General features: G+C 40.8%; 1 protein-coding gene across 1 annotated transcript in view; it reads right to left on the minus strand.

Moving 5' to 3' along the window:
- Positions 1 to 24,081, minus strand: part of LOC140197010 (uncharacterized) — a 227,344-nt gene that overhangs the window by 132,140 nt on the left and 71,123 nt on the right. The window contains exons 32-37 of the mRNA XM_072256942.1: positions 18,361 to 18,480; positions 18,042 to 18,164; positions 7,795 to 7,923; positions 6,968 to 7,081; positions 5,771 to 5,881; positions 3,617 to 3,730 (exon numbers count right to left, since the gene is read on the minus strand). Coding sequence (XP_072113043.1) covers positions 3,617 to 3,730; positions 5,771 to 5,881; positions 6,968 to 7,081; positions 7,795 to 7,923; positions 18,042 to 18,164; positions 18,361 to 18,480 — 711 coding nt within the window. The remainder of the gene's footprint in view (positions 1 to 3,616; positions 3,731 to 5,770; positions 5,882 to 6,967; positions 7,082 to 7,794; positions 7,924 to 18,041; positions 18,165 to 18,360; positions 18,481 to 24,081) is intronic.

The following is a 24,081-nucleotide window of genomic DNA, read 5'->3' on the forward strand; positions in this document are numbered from 1 at the left end:
CATCCAACTTCACTTGTCCCATCACTGAAATGATACCACAACCTATGGACTCACTTTCAAAGACTCTTCATCTCATGTTCTCGATATTTATTGTTTATTTATTTATTATTAATATTTCTACGTTTTTGTAGTTGCACAGTTGGTTGTCCTTTGCACACTGGTTTAATGCCCAAGTTGGTGCAGTTGTTCATTGATTCTATTATTGCTATTATTCTTTTATAGATTTATTGAGTATGCCCATGAGAAATGAATCTCAGGGTTGTATATGTACTTCAATAATAAATTTACTTTGAACTATCCACTCTATTTTAGTTTTATGTGAGGAAAAATTTCATTTAGTCAGATCTCTTCCAGTCCTCGTCTGGAGATCAGCATTACTTACAATAGTAATCTACAAACAAGCTTAAGGAAGACCAGCCAGCTGCTGTAGGTCTACAGACATCTTCTGCTGGCAAAAAATGAAGCATTTTCATTTGCCTTCTTTCCCCATTCCCTCCGTCCTTAGCAGCAACAAACAGGGCTTGATTAGGCCAAGTGGAGTTGGGAGCACTAAGATTCATGATGTCATTGAGGTAATCAGGAGACCACTGTTCCCACATATGTTTGCACACACTTGTCAGGAGCAGAACCATATCTACGGACTGCCTGTATTGTGACCGATGGCAGGGGTCCTGTTAGCTAGAATGGAGGAACATCCAAAGGAAGGTGACATTCTGGGACCTTATACGAAACTACGAAAATAGAATGGAAATTTAGGATATGGAGTTTGGAACAGGAGTCAAGGTTTCCCTGAGAATCAATGTTCTTAACCAGCGGTCCCCAACCACCGGGCCGCAAAGCATGTGCTACCGGGCCACGAGGAAACGATATGATTTGGCGATATGAGTCAGCTGCACCTTTCCTCACTCCCTGTCATGCACTGTTGAGCTTGAACGCACGCGAGGTCATTACCCGCGCGTCATCCATGTCAGCACGGGAAGGAGATCAACTCCTCAAGCTTGCAAATGACGGCAGGCTGAAAAGTATGTTTGACATAACATCTCTACTGGCATTCTGGATCAAAGTCAAGTCTAAATATCCTGAGATAGCCACGAAAGCACTGAAAACATTGCTTCCATTTTCAACATATCTCTGCAATGAATGCAGCGAAAACTAAATTACGGAATAGACTGGACATAAGGAACCCCCTTCGAGTATCGCTGTCTCCCATCACCCCTCAATGGGACCATCTTGTTGTAGGGAAACAAGCCCAGGGCTCCCATTCACCGATATTGGTGTGTTGCGATGATTTTGTGTGTTCATACGGGGAAAATATGTGCTGTGTGTTTAATATCCAAACGTTACTTAAAATGTTATGATGCTGTTGACTTACTTATATAACCATATAACAATTACAGCATGGAAACAGGCCATCTTGGCCCTTCTAGTTTGTGCCAAACACTATTATCACCTAGTCCCACTGACCTGCACTCAGCCCATAACCCTCCATTCCTTTCCTGTCCATATACCTATCCAATTTTTCTTTAAATGATAATGTCAAACCTGCCTCTACCACTTTTACTGGAAGTTCATTCAATACTTACTTCAAGCTCCCCTGTCCTCCCCTGATAATTGACTTATCACTATATTCATGCGAGGAAAATATGTGTTGTGTGTTTAATATTAAATTCGTTAGATAAACGCTTTTAGAAACGAAATTGAGTGTATTAGCCACTAATCACCTATATTCCAGCTGTGATTAACACCACCCCCACCCCCAAACAGAATGACCAAAAACAATTTGCAGAAAAAAATTGGCAGGTACACGCATGCGCAGGTGACGCATGTGCACTGGTGCCTGCGCAAGGCTTCATGGTCATTGTAGTCTTTCTCGAGGTAAACAACGTATTTGACTGCTACTCTTGTCCGTTGGCAAACCTACCCCCCCCCCCCCCCCGCCCCATCAGTTCGGCCGGTCCGCAAGAATATTGTCAATGTTAAACCAGTCCACAGTGCAAAAAAGGTTGGGGACCCCTGCTCTTAACTACATATCAGTCACCACTTTTTCCATAAAATGAGCTGTGGAGGTAGAGAAGCTGAGTCTTCTATTTCAAGTTGAGACCAGGAAGCAGTTCACATTGGAAAAAAGTTGTAAGTGGTGCGATCTCAAGTAGAATGAAGAATGTTGCACATATTCTATCAAAAGTTAGGTTTAAATTTGGGTGTTCCCATTGCAGTACTTTATTACTTATAACAGGGGTCCCCAACCTTTTTTGCACTGCAGACCGGTTTAATATTGACAATATTCTTGCGGACCAGCCGACCCGCCGGGAGGGGGGAGGGGGGGGCGGGGTAGGATTGCCAACGGACAAGAGTAGCAGTCAAATACGTTGTGTTTACCCAAGAAAGACTACAATGACCATGAAGCCTGGCACGGGCACCAGTGCGCTTGCGTCACCTGCGCATGTGTGTACTTGCCGATTTTTTTTCTGAAAATCGTTTTTGGTCATTCTGTTCGGGGGGTGGGGTGCTAATCACGACCGGAATATAGATGTTAAGTGGCTAATACACCCAATCTCGTTTCTAAAAGCGTTTATCTAATGAATTTAATATTAAACACACAGCGCATATTTTCCTCTCATGAATATAGTGATAAGTCAATTATCAGGGGAGGACAGGGGAGCTTGAAGTAAGTGTTGAACGAACTTCCAGTAGAAGTGGCAGAATCAGGTTTGACATTATCATTTAAGGAAAAATTAGACAGGTATATAGACAGGAAATGAATGGAGGGTTATGGGCTGAGTGCAGGTCGGTGGGACTAGGTGAGAGTAGCATTCGGCACGAACTAGAAGAGCCGAGATGGCCTGTTTCCGTGCTGTAATTGTTATATGGTTATATAAGTAAGTCAATAGCATCATAATATTTTAAGTAACGTTTGGATATTAAACACACAGCACATATTTTCCCCATATGAACATATAAAATCATTGCAACACACCAATATCGCTGAATCAGTGGGAGCCCTGGGCTTGTTTCCCTGCAATGAGACGGTCCCATCGAGGGGTGATGGGAGACAGCGATACTCGAAGGGAGTTCCTTATGTCCAGTCTATTCCGCAATTTAGCTTTTGTTGCATTCATTGCAGAGATATGTTGGAAATGGAAGCACAGTGCTTTCGTGGCTACCTCAGGATATTTAGCCTTGACTTTGATCCAGAATGCCGACAGAGATGTTATGTCAAACATACTTTTCAGCCCGCCGTCATTGGCAAGCTCGAGGAATTGATCTCTTTCCCGCGCTGACATGGATGATGCTCTGGTAATGACCTCGCGTGCGTTCAAGCTCAACAGTGCGTGATAGGGAGTGAGGAAAGGTGCAGCTGACTCATATCACCAAATCATATCGTTTCCTCGCAGCCCGGTAGCACATGCTTTGCGGCCCGGTACCGGTGTGCAGCCCGGTGCTTGGGGACCGCTGACTTATAAGATGAAAATAGAGGCAAAATAGATATTACAGGCCAAATTAAGAATAAGTTTTTATTAAACTATTAATCAAATTTATGAGTATTATCGTTTGCTGAGGGGCAGACAACAAACAGATTGTTTAGTTAATTCTGCTTAAAATTAACAAAACTCACATCTTTGACAAAATTGCCCAGTATATCCAGGTGAACAGGCGCAGTAGAAGTTATTTATCTGATCCAGACAGGTGGCTCCATTCATACATGGTTGGCTATGACATTCATCAATATCTGAAAAGTGAAGAAAATTCTTAAGAATATTCAGAACTCTTTGTTGGAACATAAAACGTAAAAAGCCTCCATCAAACAACAGATAGCAAAACGTGTGATTCTAAATTACTCAGATCTCTGCATTGATTTAACTTCATACCTGTATCAGATACAGATAATTTTATTTAATGATAGTTCATCATTATTAAGTACAGTCGACCTTCACTAATCCGATTACAGCTTTCCCCCACCATCTGAAGGTAGAGCGTTCCTATGAAATGGTTCGTAAGCCGAAATGTCGTAAAGCAAAGAAGCAATTACCATTTATTTATATGGGAAAATTTTGTGAGCGTTCGCAGACCCAAAAATAACCTACCAAATCATGTCAAATAACACATAAAACCTAAAATAACAGTAACATATATAAAAGCAGGAATGATGTGATAAATACACAGCCTATATAAAGTAGAAATACTTCTCTACAACGATTGCCTGCACCGATCTCTGTAGCGAAAATCTCACGCAAGCGCTGTTGGCATAAACGCGCTCTCCAGTAACCTTTAAACTATGAAGCTGCCAAATCTACCAAATAACACGTTAAAATACACAGCCTATATAAAGTAGAAATAATGTATGTACAGTGTAGTATCACTTACCGGAATTGGGACAGCGCCAAGCACACTGATGATGGTGTGTTAGACTGAGTCGTCGCAGGTTGGGGTGGTGCAGTGGTCCCCACCCTCCGAGCCACCAACCCGATACATTGCCGCGAAGCACGCAGGGGTAGCCAGGAGGCACACAGCACATCGTTAAGAAAAATGCCGAAATAAACATGCTAATTAATTAGGTGCTGCCCGGCACATAAATGTCGGCGCAGATCAGAGGCGATTGCCGATTGCATCACCTCTGATCTGGGCCGACAATTACGAGCTAGGCGGCACCTAATTAATTACCATGTTTATTTCGGCTTTTTTCTTAAAGATGTGCTGTGTGCCTCCCGGCTACTGCTGCATTCTTCGCGAATCGGTACAGTATCTGTCCGGGGCCCGGGTGTTGGGCTGGTGGGACACAGGGGTGTCATCTCATCGTCAATCAGGGCAGGCAGCTCATCTTCTCCTATGACTGCCCGCCTCGATGTCGAAGGTTGAGGTTCGTCGTCTGCTGTGGCTGATGTAGAAGTCTTGCTTGACTGCTGAGCCTCGCGCATTTTTCTATCGTACAGTTGTTCGTAAGCACTCAAACGATCCTGCAAATATCCCCTAAACCTACGTACCTTTTCAAAATTAAAGTCCTACTTTATCATTGCAGCGAAAATCTCACGCAGTTGCTTCACTTTCTGCATTCGGTTTCGATTGTTATCCTTTCCTCTTCCAATTGCATCAGCTCTTCATCTATCAATTCTTGGTCATGGGATGCCAAAACCTCTTCAACATCATCTCCGTCAACTTCCACAAGCCAAACTCACTTTGTCCTTGCTTCGTTCACCACGATCCAAACGCTTAATTATGTCTAGTTTTACGCTAAGTGTAACACCTTTACTCTTTCAGGCTTTTCCGACACCTTAGAGCTCATCTTGCCAATGGCTGCTCAATGCAGCATGTTAAAGCAATGCCGTTCCGAATCCGAGACAGAGCGGCTGCTCGGGGCGTGCGCTGCCTTTTATCGCGTGCTGATTTTTTATTGCGCGCTGCCTTTCTTCATAACAGTGAAAACACCTTCTGAAAGCGAAAACAGGGTACTAATGTAGATCTTTCGTAACAGTGAGGTTTCGTAAACCGAACGTTCGAAAGGTGGGGGACACCTGTACCTGTAATCGGGTTCCTTCGATAATCCAGCACTGATTATGCTTAATGTGATCCTTCTGTAATTCGACATTTTCACTAATCCGGCACTCCTCAGGTCCCAGTGGTGCCAGATTAGTGAGGGTTGACCTGTACTTAGCAGATACAGGTTTGAAGACTGATTATGGATATAATGCGAGAGTGCTCAGTACTATAGGTTTCTCAGGGACTCTAATAAATATTACAGGTACAGATCATAATTTAAGAATGTGGTGCCTACCAGTTTCACAGGTCTGTCCTGTAAAGCCTCTATAACACTGGCATTTGTAACTTCCCGGTATATTTAAACATGTTCCATTCACACATGGATAAGACGAACATTCATCTATGTCTGGAAAATAACAATCAGAATTAGTATCCATTTAGTGAATTCACTACTATTCAAAGATCTGCATATAATTTAAAATAGAATAAAAAACACGGGGCCTGCATAGATTGCAAATAGAAAGCAACTTTTTAAATGTGAACATCATTTTATGCCTGAAATTAAGACTGATATAAAAACATCATCAAACTTCCTTTTAATATTTCATATTGATTGAATGGGTATTTATTTTTTTACATTGTAAGTAAAATATAAAACTGACAGGCTACCATTTTCTGGCTTTAGATATTCTTATGAGAGACATGAAGCAATCAGCATAAAAAGGGGGTGATTTAAGGAGAAAGTAGAACAAATTAACAACATTTTTGGCAAAATGTCAGCAATTACATTTAATAGTGGAAATAGTCTTTAGTTTTGGAAGTCATCCACATTCTTTACATGAAACTAACCCATAAAATAACTATTAACCCATCAAACAATTATTAATTATATTTCACTGGATAAATATTGGTTGTAAGACTGATAGGGAAGCTATCATCTTATACTAAGTTATACTGTGATTCCTTGTACAGGTAAGTACATGGTGTATCACAGTTCCAAAGACTCAGGTTCAATCCTTGAATGCTCCTAGTTGGAAATTACAGATTTTCTCCATAATTGTGTGGCTTTCTGCTGGTGCTCTTGTTGCCTTCTACATTCCTAAGAAATATTATAGCTTAATTAGCTGTTGTAAATATTCCCTGTCCCAAGTAAACAGAAAAGAGATCAAACACATATTTATAGGGAAGTGAGAAAGAATAGTTTGCAGGTATCCAGGAGACAAACTGAATAGGAATGATGGGATTGAGTCCTTGAGTGCTTGCATAGAGCACATGGGTTGAATGGCTTCATTAACTTTAAGTGTTTATAAATATAGTAGAATAAAAGCCCTGCCTTTTACAGTTTCAAGATTTCCCAGGACTTTTATAAGTGGAATTTATCTTTTGTTAATATTTCAAAATGATCTTTTAAATTCTTATCACCGACTTTAGGTTCTTAAGTACTGAACAATAGTCTATTTTTCTTATTTTTATCAAATATTCTTAATCTTACCTTCTGAGCATAATCGACCAGTAAAACCATTTACACAAGTGCAGTTAAAGGAGCCTGGTGTGTTTGTGCATTGACCTTTCCTACTGCATGGATTGGATAAGCATTCGTTGATATCTAGAAGAAATACCTCAAATTACATCAGTGTGATGAAAGATGTTAATATTGAATGTAAAAGTTGTTTATCTTCAAATGATTTCCCTTCTTCCTTTATACATAAGCTTCAGATATTTTCAGCACTCATTCTAGCATGATGCCCATTTGACCATTCAAGTGTGCTGCTTGACAGTATGGGCACATTACTTGACCTCTGAAGGAAGTTTTGCCCACTTGCTAAATGAAATCATTGTAATTCTTCAAACTGTTCAGCTAAAAATAACTTGTATATTTTGTGCAATGCTTAATCAATTTAAATACCACACCTGATTACACAGGGAGTTTTGTTAGTTCAAGGGTTCCTAACCTGGTATCCATGGACCCCTCAGTGAGTAGTAGATATCCATGGCATTAAAATGATTGGGAATCCCTGTGTTAATGGGTGAAAGGATATGGATTGGAGGTTTTGCTTGATTAGCTTACGTTTTTTTTTACTTTTCTTTCAAACACAAAACTTTAGATGAAGGTGGGAAGCAAATATTTGGGGAAGTATATGATGGGAGAGGACTCCATTACTGTGTCAACCAATTTTTTCCCCAAAGCTCAGCTTATCTTTGTTAAATGTTTACTAGTAAAACCACATTATGATTCCGTACATAACTCCTTCAGCACATTATTTATAAAACCTTACCAGGCAATATTTACAATATATATTCAATGAAGTTTATACACACCAATGCAATTCTTCTCGTTCTCGTTATCTAGCTTGAAACCAGGATTACACGCACATTTATACCGTCCAGGAATATTTTGGCAAATATGTTCACAATCATTTAATTCAGGATTAGCACATTCATCAATGTCTGCACACAAAGGAAAATACATAGTCTCAGCTGACAACTTCCATTGATTTTTAAGATTCTTGTATTCAAATATATATAGTATATTTGTGAATAATATGCCTTTTTCAATTCATAACATACAAATTCAATATGTAATGTTTAAAACAAAGTCAGATAGCATTTTCAATGTATGGATTATATTAAATAAAAGGGTAAGAGAAAAACCTGAACATTCACACACAGCATTGTATATTTAGATTGCTAGATCAAGTTATATGTTTTTGTTCCTGATCCACCATGTATGAATTTTACTGTTTCATTGTTTAAATTTTGAAGTGACATTTTCTAAGGCTTTTATAACAGTTTAAAATTTCTGCTGCACCTGGAACAAAGAAAAATGGAGGACTATGTAGAAGGGAAGGTGTTGTGACATGTACAAAGTCACCAAAGAGACACTGAAGCTGGTAGATGTAGAAATGTTTTATTCAACAAAAACGAGCAACAGGCATCATATTGAAACACTCTTGGAGGAACAGGCTTCCCGTCCCAATATTACATGACATTTTTATATGCTCAAGGTTGGTTCTTTAGCAGGACAATTCTATAGTTACAATGTATTTACAATGCTTCCTTTGAATTACGTATAGTCTTCATACACCTCCTTCTTCACACTGCCACTCCAGACACCCAAAATGAATGCTGATCTCCAGTGACTCTAAACCACATTCATACATATGCAGGCAGCTGAGGTGTAATTGTTCTGAGTTGCATTTTCAATTCAATCTGCAATCCACATTCAAATCGGAAGACTGGTTGCTGGTGAAATTAATACTTGCTATATACCCCAACTCCAGAATACACCCTAACAGAAGGGTTAGATTGATCTTTGAATATGTTAAAAGGTTGGTCCAATATTGTGGGCCGAAGGGCCAGTATAGTGCCATAATGTTCTATGTTCTAATTTTTCAAGTATGTCCAAAAATTATTGTACTTCCGATTGGTTCATTCATTACGTGAACAATCATGGTCTTTCCATGGCCCTGATGGTTCTTGGCAAATTTTTCTACAGAAGTGGTTTGCCATTGCCTTTTTCTGGGCAATAGACAATAGACAATAAGTGCAGGAGTAGGCCATTTGGCCCTTCGAGCTAGCACCGCCATTCACTGTGATCATGGCTGATCATCCACAATCAGTACCCTGATCCTGCCTTCTCCCCATATCCCTTGACTCTGCTATCTTTAAGAGCACTATCTAACCCTTTCTTGAAAGAATCCAGAGAATTGGCTTCCACTGCCTTCTGAGGCAGAGCATTCCACAGATCCACAACCCGCTGTGTGGAAAAAGTTTTTCCTCAACTCCATTCTAAATGCTCTACCTCCTATTCTTAAACTGTGGCCTCTGGTTCTAGACTCCCCCAACATCGGTAAATGTTTCCTGCCTCTAGCATGTCCAATCTCTTACTAACTCTTCCTTCAGTTAGTCCTGACAAAAGGTCTCGGCCTGAAGGGTCGACTGTACCTCTTCCTAGAGATGCTGCCTGGCCTGCTGCATTCACCAGCAACTTTGATGTGTGTTGCTTGAATTTCCAGCATCTGCAGAATTCCTGTTGTTTGCCTTAATAATCTTATATGTTTCAATCAGATCCCCTCTCATTCTTCTAGTGTATACAAGCCCAGTCACTCCAATCTTTCAACATATGACATTCCCACCACCCCTGGAATTAACCCAGTGAACCTACGCTGCACTCCCTCCATAGCAAGAATGCCCTTCCTCAAATTTAGAGACCAAAACTGCACACAATACTCCAGATGGGGTCTCACCAGGGTCTTGTACAACTGCAGAAGAACCTCTTTGCTCCTATACTCAATTCCCCTTGTTATGAAGGCCAACATGGCATTAGCTTTCTTCACTGCCTGCTGTACCTGTATGCTTACTTTCAGTGACTGATGAACAAGGACACCAAGATCTCGTTGTACTTCCCCTTTTCCTAACTTGACACCATTCAGATAGCAATCTGCCTTCCTGTTCTTGCCACCAAAGTGGATAACTCACATTTATCCACATTAAACTGCATCTGCCCACTCACTCAACCTGTCCACTTTGCATTCTCATAACATCCTCCTCACATTTCACACTGTCACCCAGCTTTGAGTCATCTGCAAATTTGCTAATGTTACTTTTCATCCCTTCATCTAATTCACTAATGTATATTGTAAACAGCTGCTGCCCCAGCACCGAGCCTTGCAGTACCCCACTAGTCACTGCCTGCCATTCTGAAAAGGACCTGTTAATCCCTACTCTTTGTTTCTCTGTCTGCCAACCAATTTTCTGTCCATGTCAGTACCCTACCCCCAATACCATGTGCTCTAATTTTGCCCACTAACCTCCTATGTGGGACCTTATCAAAGGCTTTCTGAAAGTCCAGGTACACTACATCCACTGGCTTTCCCATGTCCATTTTCATAGTTACATCCTCAAAAAATTCCAGAAGATTAGTCAAGCATGATTTCCCCTTCGTAACTCCATGCTGACTCGGACCTATCCTGCTACTGCTATCCAAATATGCCACTATTTCATCTTTTATAATTGATTCCAGCATCTTTCCCATCACTGATGTCAGACCAACTGGTCTATAATTACCTGTAACACACATAAAAGTTGCTGGTGAACACAGCAGGCCAGGCAGCATCTCTAGGAAGAGGTACAGTCGACGTTTCGGGCCAAGACCCTTCGTCAGGATCTCGGCCTGAAACATCGACTGTACCTCTTCCTAGAGATGCTGCCCGGCCTGCTGCGTTCACTAGCAACTTTTATATGTGTTGCTTGAAGTTCCAGCATCTGCAGATTTCCTTGTGTTTGCGGCTATAATTATCCGTTTTCTCTCTCCCTCCTTTCTTAAAAAGTGGGATAACATTAGCTACCCTCCAATCCGCAGGAACTGATCCTGAATCTATAGAACATTGGAAAATGATTACCAATGCATCCACAATTTCTAGAGCCACCTCTTTAAGTACCCTGGGATGCAGACCATCAGGCCCTGGGGATTTATCAGCCTTCAGTCCCATCAGTTTACCCAACACCAATTTCTGCCTAGTGCGAATTTCCTTCAGTTCCTCTGTTACCCTAGGTCCTCTGGCCACTATTACATCTGGGAGATTGTTTATGTCTTCCCTAGTGAAGACAGATCCAAAGTACCTGTACAGCACGTCAGCCATTTCCTTGTTCCCCATAATAATTTCACCCGTTTCTGTCTTCAAGGGCTCAACTTTGGTCTTAACTAATTTTTTCCTCTTCACATACCTAAAGAAGCTTTTACTATCCTCCTTTATATTCTTGGCTAGCTTACCTTCGTACCTCATCTTTTCCCCCGATATTGCCTTTTTAGTTATCTTCTGTTGCTCCTTAAAAGTCTCCCAGTCCTCTGGCTTCCTGCTTCTCCTTGCTATGTTATACTTCCTCTCTTTTATTTTTATACTCTCCTTGGCTTCCCTTATCATCCATGGCCACCCTTACTGCCTTTAGAATCTTTCTTCCTCTTTGGAATGAACTGATCCTGCACTTTCTGTATTATCTGGCACCCTCTGGTGCCGGGATTCAGGATGTCACAGACCGATTGCAGGGAATCCTCAAGAGTGAAGGTGAACACCCGGAAGTGGTGGTGCATGTCGGCACAAATGCCGTGGGGAAGAAGAGGAAAGACATTCTACAGCGTGACTTCAGAGAACTTGGAAGGCGGCTGAAAAGCAGGACTTCCAGGGTGGTTATCTCCGGTTTGCTTCTAGTTCCTCTTGCTGGAGTGGGCAAGAACAGGGAGATAATAGATCTGAATGTGTGGCTGAGGAACTGGTGCAGGAAGCAAGGATTTACATTCTTGGACTATTGGGGTATGTTTCGGGGTAAGGATGAATTGTACAAAAGGGACGGGTTGCACCTTAATAAGCGGGGCACCAGCATTCTGGCAGGCAGGTTTGCCTCTGCCACATGGGTGTGTTTAAACTAAGTAGTGGGGGGGAGGGGACGAACTGGAAATATAAGGATGGAGATAAAGGGAAAGTGAGAATAAGAAAAGTTAAGAAAGACAGCAGAATCAACAGAGCAGAAAGCTCAAGAAGGGATCATACAGTATGGCCAAGTGAAATAGGAATTGATATGGGAGGTGAGGGGAGTAATGAATTAAAAGTATTGTATATGAATGCACGGAGTATAAGAAATAAAGTGGAAGAGCTTGAGGCACAGTTGGAAATTGGTAAGTATGATGTTGTGGGAATAACAGAGACATGGCTTCAAGTGGACAGGGCCTGGGAAATGAATATTCAAATATTCCTTCCTATCGAAAGGACAGACTGATGGGCAGAGGGGGTGGGGTGGCTCTGTTGGTGAAGAATGATATTCAGTCCCTTGCGAGGGGGGACATAGGATCAGGAGGCGTAGAGTCGGTATGGATAGAACTGAGAAATTCTGAGAGTAGAAAGACCCTAATGGGAGTTACCTACAGGCCCCCAAACAGTAGTCTGGCTGTAGGGTGTAAATTGAATCAAGAGTTAAAATTGGCATGTTCCAAAGGTAATGCTACAGTTGTTATGGAGGATTTCAACATGCAGGTAGACTGGAGGAATCAGGTTGGTACTGGACCCCAAGAAAGGGAGTTTGTGGAGTCCCTCCGAAATGGATTCTTAGAACAGCTTGTACTGGAGCCTACCAGAGAAAACATAATTCTAGATTTAGTGTTGTGCAATGAACCGGATTTGATCAGGGACCTCGAGGTAAAGGAGCCATTAGGAGGTAGTGACCATAATATGATAAGTTTTAATCTACAATTTGAGAGGGAGAAGGGAAACTCGGAAGTGTCAGTATTACAGTTGAACAAAGGGAACTATGGTGCTATGAGGGAGGAGCTGGCCAAAGTTCAATGGGACAATACCCTAGCAGGGATGACAGTGGAACAGCAATGGCAAGTGTTTCTGGGAATAATGTGGAAGGTGCAGGATCAGTTCATTCCAAAGAGGAAGAAAGATCCTAAGGGGAGTAAGGGGAGGCCGTGGCTGACAAGGGAAATGATGGACAGTATAAAAATAAAAGAGAAAAAGTATAACATAGCAAAGACGAGTGGGAAGCCGGAGGATTGGGAAACTTTTAAAGAGCAACAGAAGGTAACTAAAAAGGCAATATGTAGAGAAAAAATGAGGCACCAAGGTAAACTAGCCAAGAATATAAAGGAGGATAGTAAAAGCTTCTTTAGGTATGTGAAAAGGGAAAAAATAGTTAAGACCAAAATTGGGCCCGTGAAGACAGAAGCGGGTGAATTTATTATGGAGAACAAGGAAATGGCAGACGAGTTGAACAGGTGCTTTGGATTTGTTTTCACTAGGGAAGACACAAACAATATCCCAGATATAATAGTGGCCAAAGGACCTAGGGTAATGGATGAACGGAAGGAAATTTACATTAGGCAGGAAATGGTGTTGGATAGACTGTTGGGTCTGAAGGCTGATAAGTCCCCGGGACCTGATGGTCTGCATCCCAGCATACTTAAGGAGGTGGCTTTAGAAATCGTGGACGCATTGGTAATGTTCTATAGATTCAGGATCAGTTCCTGTGGATTGGAGGGTGGCTAATGTTGTCCCTCTCTTCAAAAAGGGAGGAAGACAGAAAACAGGAAATTACAGACCAGTTAGCCTGACGTCAGTGGTGGGAAAGATGCTGGAGTCATTATAAAAGATGAAATTATGACACATCTGGATAGCAGAAACAGGATCTGTCCGAGTCAGCATGGATTTACGAAGGGGAAATCGTGCATGACTAATCTTCTGGAATTTTTTGAGGATGTAACTATGAAAATGGACAAGGGAGAGCCAGTGGATGTAATGTACCTGGACTTTCAGAAAGCTTTTGATAAAGTCCCACATAGGAGATTAGTGGGCAAAATTAGGGCACATGGTATTGGGGGCAGAGTACTGACATGGATTGAAAATTGGCTGGCTGACAGAAAACAAAGAGTAGCGGTTAATGGGTCCCATTCTGAATGGCAGGCGGTGACCAGTGGGGTACTGCAGGGTTCAGTGCTCGGACTGCAGCTGCTTACAACATATATTAATGATTTAGATGAGGGAATTAAAAGTAACATTAGCAAATTTGCCGATGACACAAAGCTGGGTGGCAGTGTGAAATGTGAGTAGGATGTTATGAGAATGTAGGGTGACTTGGACAGGCTGGGTGAGTGGGCAAGTGCATGGCAGATGCAGTTTAATGTGGATAAATGTGAGGTTATCCACTTTGGTGGTAAGAACGGGAAGGCAGATTATTATCTAAATGGAGTCAAGTTAGGAAAAGGGGAAGTACAACGAGATCTAGGTGTTCTTGTACATCAGTCACTGAAAGCAAGCATGCAAGTACAGCAGGCTGTGAAGAAAGTTAATGGCATGCTGGCCTTCATAACAAGGGGAATTGAGTACAAGAGCAAAGAGGTCCTTCTGTAGCTGTACAGGGCCCTGGTGAGACCACACCCGGGGTACTGTCTGCAGTTTTGGTCTCCAAATTTGAGGAAGGACATTCTTGCTATTGAGGGAGTGCAGCGTAGGTTCACAAGCTTAATTCCCGGGATGGCGGGACTGTCATATGTCGAAAGACTGGAGCGACTGGGCTTGTATACTCTGGAATTTAGAAGGCTGAGCGGGGATCTTATTGAAACATATAAGATTATTAAGGGATTGGACACGCTGGAGGCAGGAAGCATGTTCCCGCTGATGGGTGAGTCTAGAACCAGAGGCCATAGTTTAAGAATAAGGGGTAGGCCATTTAGAACGGAGTTGAGGGAAAACTTTTTCACCTAGAGAGTGGTGGATGTATGGAATGCTCTGCCCCAGAAGGCTGTGGAGGCCAAGTCTCTGGATGCTTTCAAGAAAGAGATAGATGGGGCTCTTAAAGATAGCGGAATCAAAGGTTATGGGGATAAGGCAGGAACTGGATACTGATTGCGAATGATCAGTCATGATCACAGTGAATGGCTGTGCTGGCTAGAAGGGCCGAATGGCCTACTCCTGCACCTATTGTCTATTGTCTATTATTCCCAGAAATACTTGCCATTGTTGTTCCACTGTCATCCCTGCTAGGGTATCTTTCGAGTCAACTTTGGCCAGCTCCTCCCTCATGGGTCCATAGTCCCTTTTGTTCAACTGTAATACTGACACTTTCGATTTTCCCTTCTCCCTCTCAAATTGTAGAGTAAAACTTATCATATTATGGTCACTACCTCCTAATGGCTCCTTTACCTCGAGTTCCCTCACCAAATCTGGCTCATTACACAACACTAAATCCAGAATTGCCTTCTCCCTGATAGGCTCTAATACAAGCTGCTCTAAGAATCCATCTCTGAGGCTCTCCACAAACTCCCTTTCTTGGGGTCCAGTACCAACCTGATTTTCCCAGTCTACCTGCATGTTGAAATTCCCCATAACAACCATAGTAATACCTTTGCGCCATGCCAATTTTAACTCTTGATTTAACTTGCATCTTATATCCAGGCTACTGTTTGGGGGCCTGTAGATCAATCCCATTAGGGTGTTTTTGCCCTTACAGTTTCTCAGTTCTATCCATACTGACTCTACATCTCTTGATTCTATGACCCCCCTTGCAAGTGACTGAATTTCATTCCTCACCAACAGAGCCACCCCACCCCCTCTGCCAACCTGTCTGTCCTTTCAATAGGACGTATATCCCTGAATATTCATTTCCCAGCCCTGGTTCTCTTGCAGCCATGTCTCTGTTATTCCCACAACATCATACTTGCCAATTTCCAACTGAGCCTCAAGCTCATCCACTTTACTTCTTATACTCCATGCATTCATATATAATATTTTTAATCCATCTGAAGTAATAATTTTACTCCCCTCATCTTTCACATCGATTCCTATTGCACTTGGCCATACTCTCCAATCCCTTCCTGAGTTTTCTGCCCCGTTAATTCTGTTGTCTTTCTTTACTTTTCTTATTCTCTTATTCCCTTTAACTCCATTCTAATATTTCCAGTTCATCCCCTCCCCTCCACTACTTAGTTTAAACACACCCGTGTAGCAGTGGCAAACCTGCCTGCCAGAATGCTGGTCCCCCGTCTGTTAAGATGCAACCAGTGCCTTTTGTACAATTCATCCTTACCCCAAAACAGATCCCAGTGGTCCAAGAGTCTAAATCCCTGCCTCCTGCACCAGCTCCTCAGCCACACATTCAGATCTCCTATCTCCCTGTTCCTGCCCTCACCAGCACAAGGAATTGGAAGCAAACCGGAGATAACCACCCTGGAGGTCCTGCTTTTCAGCCTTCTTCCGAGTTCTCTGAAGTTACGCTGCAGAATTTCTTTCCTCTTCTTCCCGACGTCATTTGTGCCGACATGCACCACCACTTCCGGCTGTTCACCTTCACCCTTGAGGATGCCCTGCAATCGGTCTGTGACATCCTGGATCCTGGCACCAGGGAGGCAAAACACCATCCTTAAATCCCACCTGTTGCCTCAGAAACCCCTTTCTGTACCTCTCACTATGGAGTCCCCTACTACCACGGCTCTGCCTGACTTCTGTCTCCTCTGCTTTGTTTCAGTGCCAATTTTTGACTCACAGACCTGTCCGCCTCTCAGACTGGCAATGTCTTCTGTCCCGACAGCTTCCAAGAGGGTGAAACTGTTTTCAAGAGGTGCATTCCCTGGGGTCCCCTGTACCCCAAGCATCCATCCCTTCCTCATTGTTGCCTCCCCCCTTCTCTCTTCCAGTATCTTCGGTGTAATGATCTCGCTGTAGGTCCTGTCCAGAGGATTCTCGGTTTCCCGGATGAACCTGAGGTCGTCCAGTTGCTTCTCCAATGCCTCAACACGGTCCTTCAGGAGCTGAACCTGGACACACTTTCCACATTTGTAGTAGCCAGAGGCACCATCAACGTCCCTGACCTCCCACATCATGCAAGCATCACATTGAATCAATTGACCTGTCATTTCTTCACCACTTCTCACCATCTCCAATTGTGGCGTAGTCTCCTCATTCAGCCACCTCGCCGAAGACTCTTGAGGCAAAGACTCGCACTTTTCTCACAAGGCACTTCCCTCGACAAGGCTGCTCCCCTAGAGCAAACCTTGATTACATTGGCTGATATTCTGACTAATTCATTTCACTTGTCGCACCTCGGCCGACCTCGAACGTTTGTGTTGCTGGACGGTCCCAACCGGTTTTAAATCAACAGCTCTTTGTCAGCCAATCCCCTCACTCACTCCTTCACTTGTTGCACCTCGGCTAACCTTGATCATTTGTCTTTACAAGACATGTGACGGCAGCTCCTTTCAGTACTCTTCAGAAACTGCCCGGCGTCAATGGTTGCATAACCAGGACTTGTGCACCAGCTGCTCATACCACCATCCACCACCTGCTCCCATGGCTTCAATGACCCTGATCTAGGGACCAAGCAGGTGCTACACCTTGCCTAAGGATGACCCACAGGCTAGTGGAAGAAAGAAACGCCTTTGGTAGAGACATATCTTCAGCCAACCACTTCCTATAAACTGTTTAAATAGTCAAACACAACTAATATGTGTTAATTTAGATTTCATAATAGATTGGGATGTTTGTCTTAGATACAAAGCTTGAGATGAAGATAAAATCACCAGGTCATGAAATGTAAATAAGGTGGTTCTAGAATATATTGACAATTATTCTCTAAAGCAAACTATGATCAATATACAGTGGAGAAAGCTGGAAGGGAATGCATTATTCTTGAAATTTATTTTTCAATTTGATTTCAAAATCATTAATTGCATTTCATAAATTACATACAATCATATGAAGTTGGAGTATGATGGGACAATATGGCCCCTCAGCCTGGTTTTGCTGTTTATTGGTTTATTATTTATGGTCAACTTTAGAATCAGAATCAGGTTTGTTATCACTCTCACTGATAGACTGCAGAACATGAAATATGTTGTGAAGCTTGGATTTACTGTAGGTCTCTTTCTTGCTGGTTTTCACTAACTTTTGACTTCTCTATGTGAATCTTGTGAAAATTCATTGAAGCAGTCTGCACAGTTTTCTAAAATAGAGAATTCCAAAGTTTCACAATTCTGTAAGCTGCTTCTTCTATGCATTTAATGCAAAGTTGAGACTCACCACTGCAATTTTTTTTGTCTCCTTGATTTAACAGATAACCAGGCCAGCACAAACATTCATAACTACCAAGAGTGTTTTTGCATACTTGTCCACATTTGTTTGATGAGTCACATTCATTGATATCTGCAAAAACAGATGGAAAAAGGAATACTAGCTGAGATCAGCTGAACAATATGGAACAAATTGGCAGCCTTAAATCAAAATCAGAGGCTGTTAAATAATTCACAAAGCAGATGTCACAAATACATTGTTATTCAAACTTGTCAAGTAAAAGAATTTATCATCTTTAAATGTAAGATTAATTTGAATAACGTCACACCTCTGCAGACTGTATTTGATTCACCCATTTCAAATCCTCGATTACACTGGCATGCAGGCTCATTGAAGTATTCAAAGAAACATTCTGCATTTGTGCAGGCTAGGACACAAGTGTCGATAGCTGTATGACAGAAAGAGATAAACTGATTAAAGAAATTCACAGCTGTGGGGCAAACAAGAGCAAGGCATTTCATTCAATCATATTGAAACACGTTCACAGTTATATGCAGTCTACAAAGCAGGAATAAAATACACAAAATATATTACATTTAAATTGTTATGTAAAAAGGCAAAATAAAGATTAGAATATAAGCCTGCGATTAGACAGACATTTAATAGAATCAAAAGCTAATTAAAATCTGAGATAATATTTATTTCTTAAGGGATTCAGAGATCATGTTTGAATAATTAAATTATCTGGATCAGAGATTCTATTTACCAATTGTATTTATCATTTATATAGCTATTGAAACAACTCAAATTAGTCTATATTTGAATTTTTAGACAATAAGATCAGAATTAGGCCATTCAGCCCATCAAGTCTATTATTATCCCTCTCAACCTCATTCTCTTGCCTTTTCCTTGTAACCATTGATATCCTAACTAATCAAGAACTTACCAGCCTCCATATTAAATATAGTCAATGACTTGGCCTCCACAGCCATCTGCGGCGATGAATTCCACAGATTAACTGCCCTCTGGCAAAAGAAGTTCCTCCTCAACTCTGTTCTAAATGAACGTCCATCTATTCTGACACTGTTCCCCCGGTCCTAGACTCCCCTATGATAGGAAACATCCTCTCCACCCCTAGGTCTTTCAATATTCAATAAACCCCAATGAGATCCCACTTCATTCTTCTAAACTGCAGTGAGTACAGGCCCAGAGCCCTCAAACACTACTCATACATCAACACTTTCATTCCCAGAATCATTCTGATGAACCTCCTCTGAACCCTCCCCAATGCCTGTATATCTTTTGTTTAATAAGGGGCTCAAAACTGCTCACAATACTGCATGTGCAATTTCAGCAATGCCTTATAAAGTCTCAGCATCATACCCTTGTTTTTATATTCTTGTGCTCTCAAAATGAATGCTAATACCGCATTCGCCTTCCTTACCATCAACTCAACCCGCAAGTTAGCCTTTAGGAATTCCTGCAAAAGGACTCACAAGTCCATTTCCACCTCTGATTTTTGAATTTTCTTCCCGTTTATAAAATAGTCTATGCCTTTATTATATCCACCAAAGTACATGACCATACACTTCCTGATACTATATTCCATCTGCCACTTTTTCTTCTCCCCGTTCTCTGAATCTGTCTAAGTACTTCTGCAGACTCCCTGCTTCCTCAATGTTACCCGCATTGCCACAAATTTGGCCACAAAGCCATCAATTTTGTCATCCACATCATGGACATACATGAAAAGAAGCACTCCCAACACCGACCACTGCAGAACACCATTAGTCACTGGAAGACAATCAGAAAAGGCTCTCTTTATTCTCACTCTTTGTGTCATGCCAATTAACCAATCTTCCATCCAATCGTTCCTATAATACCATAGGCTCTTATCCTGTTAGGCAGCCTCTTGTGTGGCACCTTGTCAAAGACCTGAAAATCCAAGTGAACAACATCCACTGACACTCCTTTATCTATTCTGCTTTTCATTTCCTCAAACAATTCCAATAGATTTGTCAAGGAAGATTGAACATTACGGAAACCATACTGACTTTGGCTTATTTTATCATTGGCCTCCAAGTACCCCAAAATCTCATCTTTAGTAATAGACTTCAAAATATTTCCAACCACTGAAGTCAGGCTAACTGGCCTAACATTTCCTTTTTTCTGCCTCCCTTAATTCTTAAAGAGTGGAGTAACATGTGTAATTTTCTAGTCCTTCAGATCCACCCCAGAATCTAGTTATTGTTCAAAGATCATTACTAATTCCTCTAAAATCCATGGGTTAAAGAACTTTGTGATTTATTCAGCAATGGCAAACATGAACACCCTTTCAGAGTACAGTTCAAAGTGTAGTCATCTGTAGTTGAAAGAGCCCTCAGTATTGACACAACAGGAATTGTTTCTTCAAGAACACATTTTAGTATAAGGATATTCATCCACATCCAAAGGGATGGTCCAGAAATAATGTATTGCTATTTATTCCAGGAAGGTAATGGAAGATGCATGTTTAAAATTTGCACTATACATTCAGTGGACATTTTATTGGGTACATCTGTACACCTGCTCGTTAAAGCAAATATGTAATCTGCCAATCATGTAGCAGCAACTCAATACATAGAAGCATGCAGACATGGTCAAGCGGTTCACTTGTTGTTCAGATCAAACATCAGAATGAGGACGTAGTGTGACTTAAGTGACTTTGGAATGATTATTGGTGCCAGACTGGGTAGTTTGAGTATCTCAGAAACTACCGAACTCCTGGGATTGTCACGCACAACAGTCTCTGGAGTTTACAAAGTATGGTGTGAAAAGTCAAAAACATCCAGTTAGCAGCAGTTCAGTATATGAAAATGCCTTGTAATGCAAGAGGTCAGAGGAGAATGGCAGGAATGGTTCGAGCTAGCAGGAAGGTGACAGTAATTCAAATAACCACATGTTACAACAGTGGTGTGCAGAAGAGCATCTCTGAATGCACAGCACGTCAGACATTGAAAAGGAAGGGCTATAGGAGCAGATCCATACCATCATGCAGTTTCCTAACTAAAGAAGCTTCCATGACGTAACACGTGGCAAAGCCAATAGACACTTTCAGGGGTGTTAATAATCTTTCTTAAAATTCTCCTGATTGCACTGTTCTACATCTAAAGAATTGTTCAATAATTCATAGTATGAAATTACAAAGTTATCTAGGGTTTGGTCACTTTGGGGTAAATTGGCAGAAGCAATAATCATCCTTCTTCTATTGCATCTCACATCCTGGAAAGACTAAACAGGAGGTAGAGGTTCATTTTTCTGTGTCATTTTGTGCTTGTGGCACAGATTGTTCACGAAGCAGTGAGGCTGAAGTACTTGGTACTGATACTAAAATGTAAAACAACATCACTGAATGTAAAAGGCAAAACATGTTTTTAGATCCAATAACCCCATTGTGCTACAACAAAGCAGTAAGATTGTTGCAATGAAATTTACTCTGAACTTTGAAATTTATTTTGAACTTTGAATCAAAATTAGGAGAACTAAAACTATTGATTAAACAGGAAGCTGTGTGGGTAGCATTTTGAGCTCTGAATATGTTGAGTTAAATTACTGTCAGATATCACCTTGGCATTAGATTATTTTACTTGGTTAAGCATTCAAAAGTTACAATGTTTTTCTACAGAGTATAATGGAATGGCCTTCAAGTAATCATCTAGAAATTGTGCAAGCATATTTGCATTTCAAATTTGAACTCTACATAAATAACTAGCTCCACTAACCATTTCCAAGCATGTAACTTTTCTCTACTCAAACATTTACACTATTTAATATTCAATGAAAATATGAATTTGGATGGTTTTATTTTATTGTAAATTTTGAATATTGTAGAACTGGAGAAAAGTTCAAGAAGTTAGTTTGATGAGATAAATTCTTACTATTTGTAGAAATGCCCTTTGGAGGACATGGTTGCAATGAATGGTACCAGTCGCTGTTGATGCTGACACAGAAGGGTTCAAGTTTGTTCATTGCTCTGGGGACATGCTTGCTGTGGTTTCAGAAGTTACAGAAGCTGGAACCTATGTGGTAACAGGTGCCATAGGACCGCTGCTACTTCACATCTAAAGATGCCTCCATGATATGACAAATGAGCAGAATTACATTATTTTCTAAAATTCTCCTGAATGCACTATTCTACATGAATGGAAGCTGTCAATAATTCACAGTATAGAACTGCAAAATGATCTGGCATTTGGCTACTTTTAAGAAGTGATCAGGCATCAGGTATTGCTTGTCACTTGTATTGATAATTATTTATCTTTGGAAAGACAAGACAATGATGTTGCATTATGTTTGCCTCTTGTTTTCCAGCTTGCAGCCAAAGATGTCATGAAAGAAGGGGTCAAGATCTAAGATTAAATATGCCAAAACAACTTCTATGTGATGAAAGGCAAGATAACATTTCTAGATCTAATAATCCTCTTTAGTCAGCCATAAAGAAGATAAATTGCTTTAGCAGCAGTCATACAGAGGAGAACTAAATGTCACAAATGATTAAACAATAGGTTTAGCAACAGCATTTCAAGTTTTGACTAATGTGATATTGATGAACAAGTAAATTTTGGCATGGAATTATTTCTCTAGGTTATGCACTTGCTATTTTACAGTCTATAATATAGACTGTAGAAGCTTCCTATTTTCAAATGGTACTGAACATATTTCAACCCAGATATGTAAACAGATTTTCAATTCTACATGCATTTGGCACATGACTTGCGGGGCCATTTCTCTTGATTATGCACTCATATGACACCCTGCCATTCTACAGTCTATAATGTAGCAGTCTTTGAGAGATTGTATTAATGTTGATCCTGCATATTTCAATCAGCATTTGCAATTTCACTTTGAATTCTGGGTGCATTAGATTGGTGACTTCACAGGAGAATTCTGAGCATTAAATTGCTTTCCGAATTTGATCTTTTAGGTACCTAATTTCAAATGCCATAATGAATTTGATTGGTTTTATTTTATTGCAGATTTTGAACATTGTGAGTTGCAGAAGCTTACAGAAAGCCAGGTGAGCAAGACACATTTATATTATTTGTTCATTTCTTGCTTGTTTTTGGACTACAATGTTGCAATTAATGATATCTGCCATTGTCAATATCGACTCAGATGGAGAAGAGGTCAAAGTTTTACTTTGCTCTGTGAATGTGATAGTCAGAAGTATGCAGAGAAAAATCCGTTAACCACATGGCAGCTTTTGAACTAATTTTATAATATGTCCTAAGAAGTCTAAGATAACCTTATTTATTTGATTTAATTAACTATTATCATCAGGTAATCACCAGTGTGGTAACAGGTGCAATTGAACTACTGATATATCAGCTTCCATGTCACAGCAAGTGATAAAGGCAATGGACATCCCTTCAGAGAAGTTAATCAACTTCTGAAAACTTCTCATAACTGCACAGTGCTATATTAATAGAAAGGTTCGATATGTGATGGTACTAAACAGTAAAGTGATCTGGGATATGGCTAAATTAGAAAAAATTGGGAGGGTCAGTGATCAGGCATCACCTAATGCTTAGGATGTGTTGCCAATTAATATATCTTTGGAAAGACTATGCAGGCTTCCACTATCTAGAAGATGTTGAGTGAAAGAAATGACAGCTGAGGTGCTGGGATCTGAGATTACAGAGGCACAGTTCAAGCGTGGAATACTTTTCTTTTGGTTAAGCACTCAAATGTTACCATGATATTACACAGTACATAACTGAATACACTTCAAGTGACTGTTTTGAAATTGTGAATACATATTTGAACATACATTTACAAATTTGACTTGAATCATTGCATGCTTTAGATTGCTGACATGACTTGCCATCACACAGCATTAAATTATGTTTAATTTTTTTTGAGTTTGATTTTAGCACTTTTAAATGTAAATTGGTAAAAAAAAAGTTGGCTGGATTTTCAGTTTTGAATATTTTGATAGCTGTTGTTTTGGTGAAAACTAATGGCAGACTGTTTGATATGTCAATTGCTTTTATTTTAGAAATTTTTTCTT

The sequence above is a fragment of the Mobula birostris genome, chromosome 4, assembly GCF_030028105.1.
Source record: "Mobula birostris isolate sMobBir1 chromosome 4, sMobBir1.hap1, whole genome shotgun sequence".
Classification (NCBI taxonomy): Eukaryota; Metazoa; Chordata; class Chondrichthyes; order Myliobatiformes; family Myliobatidae; genus Mobula; species Mobula birostris.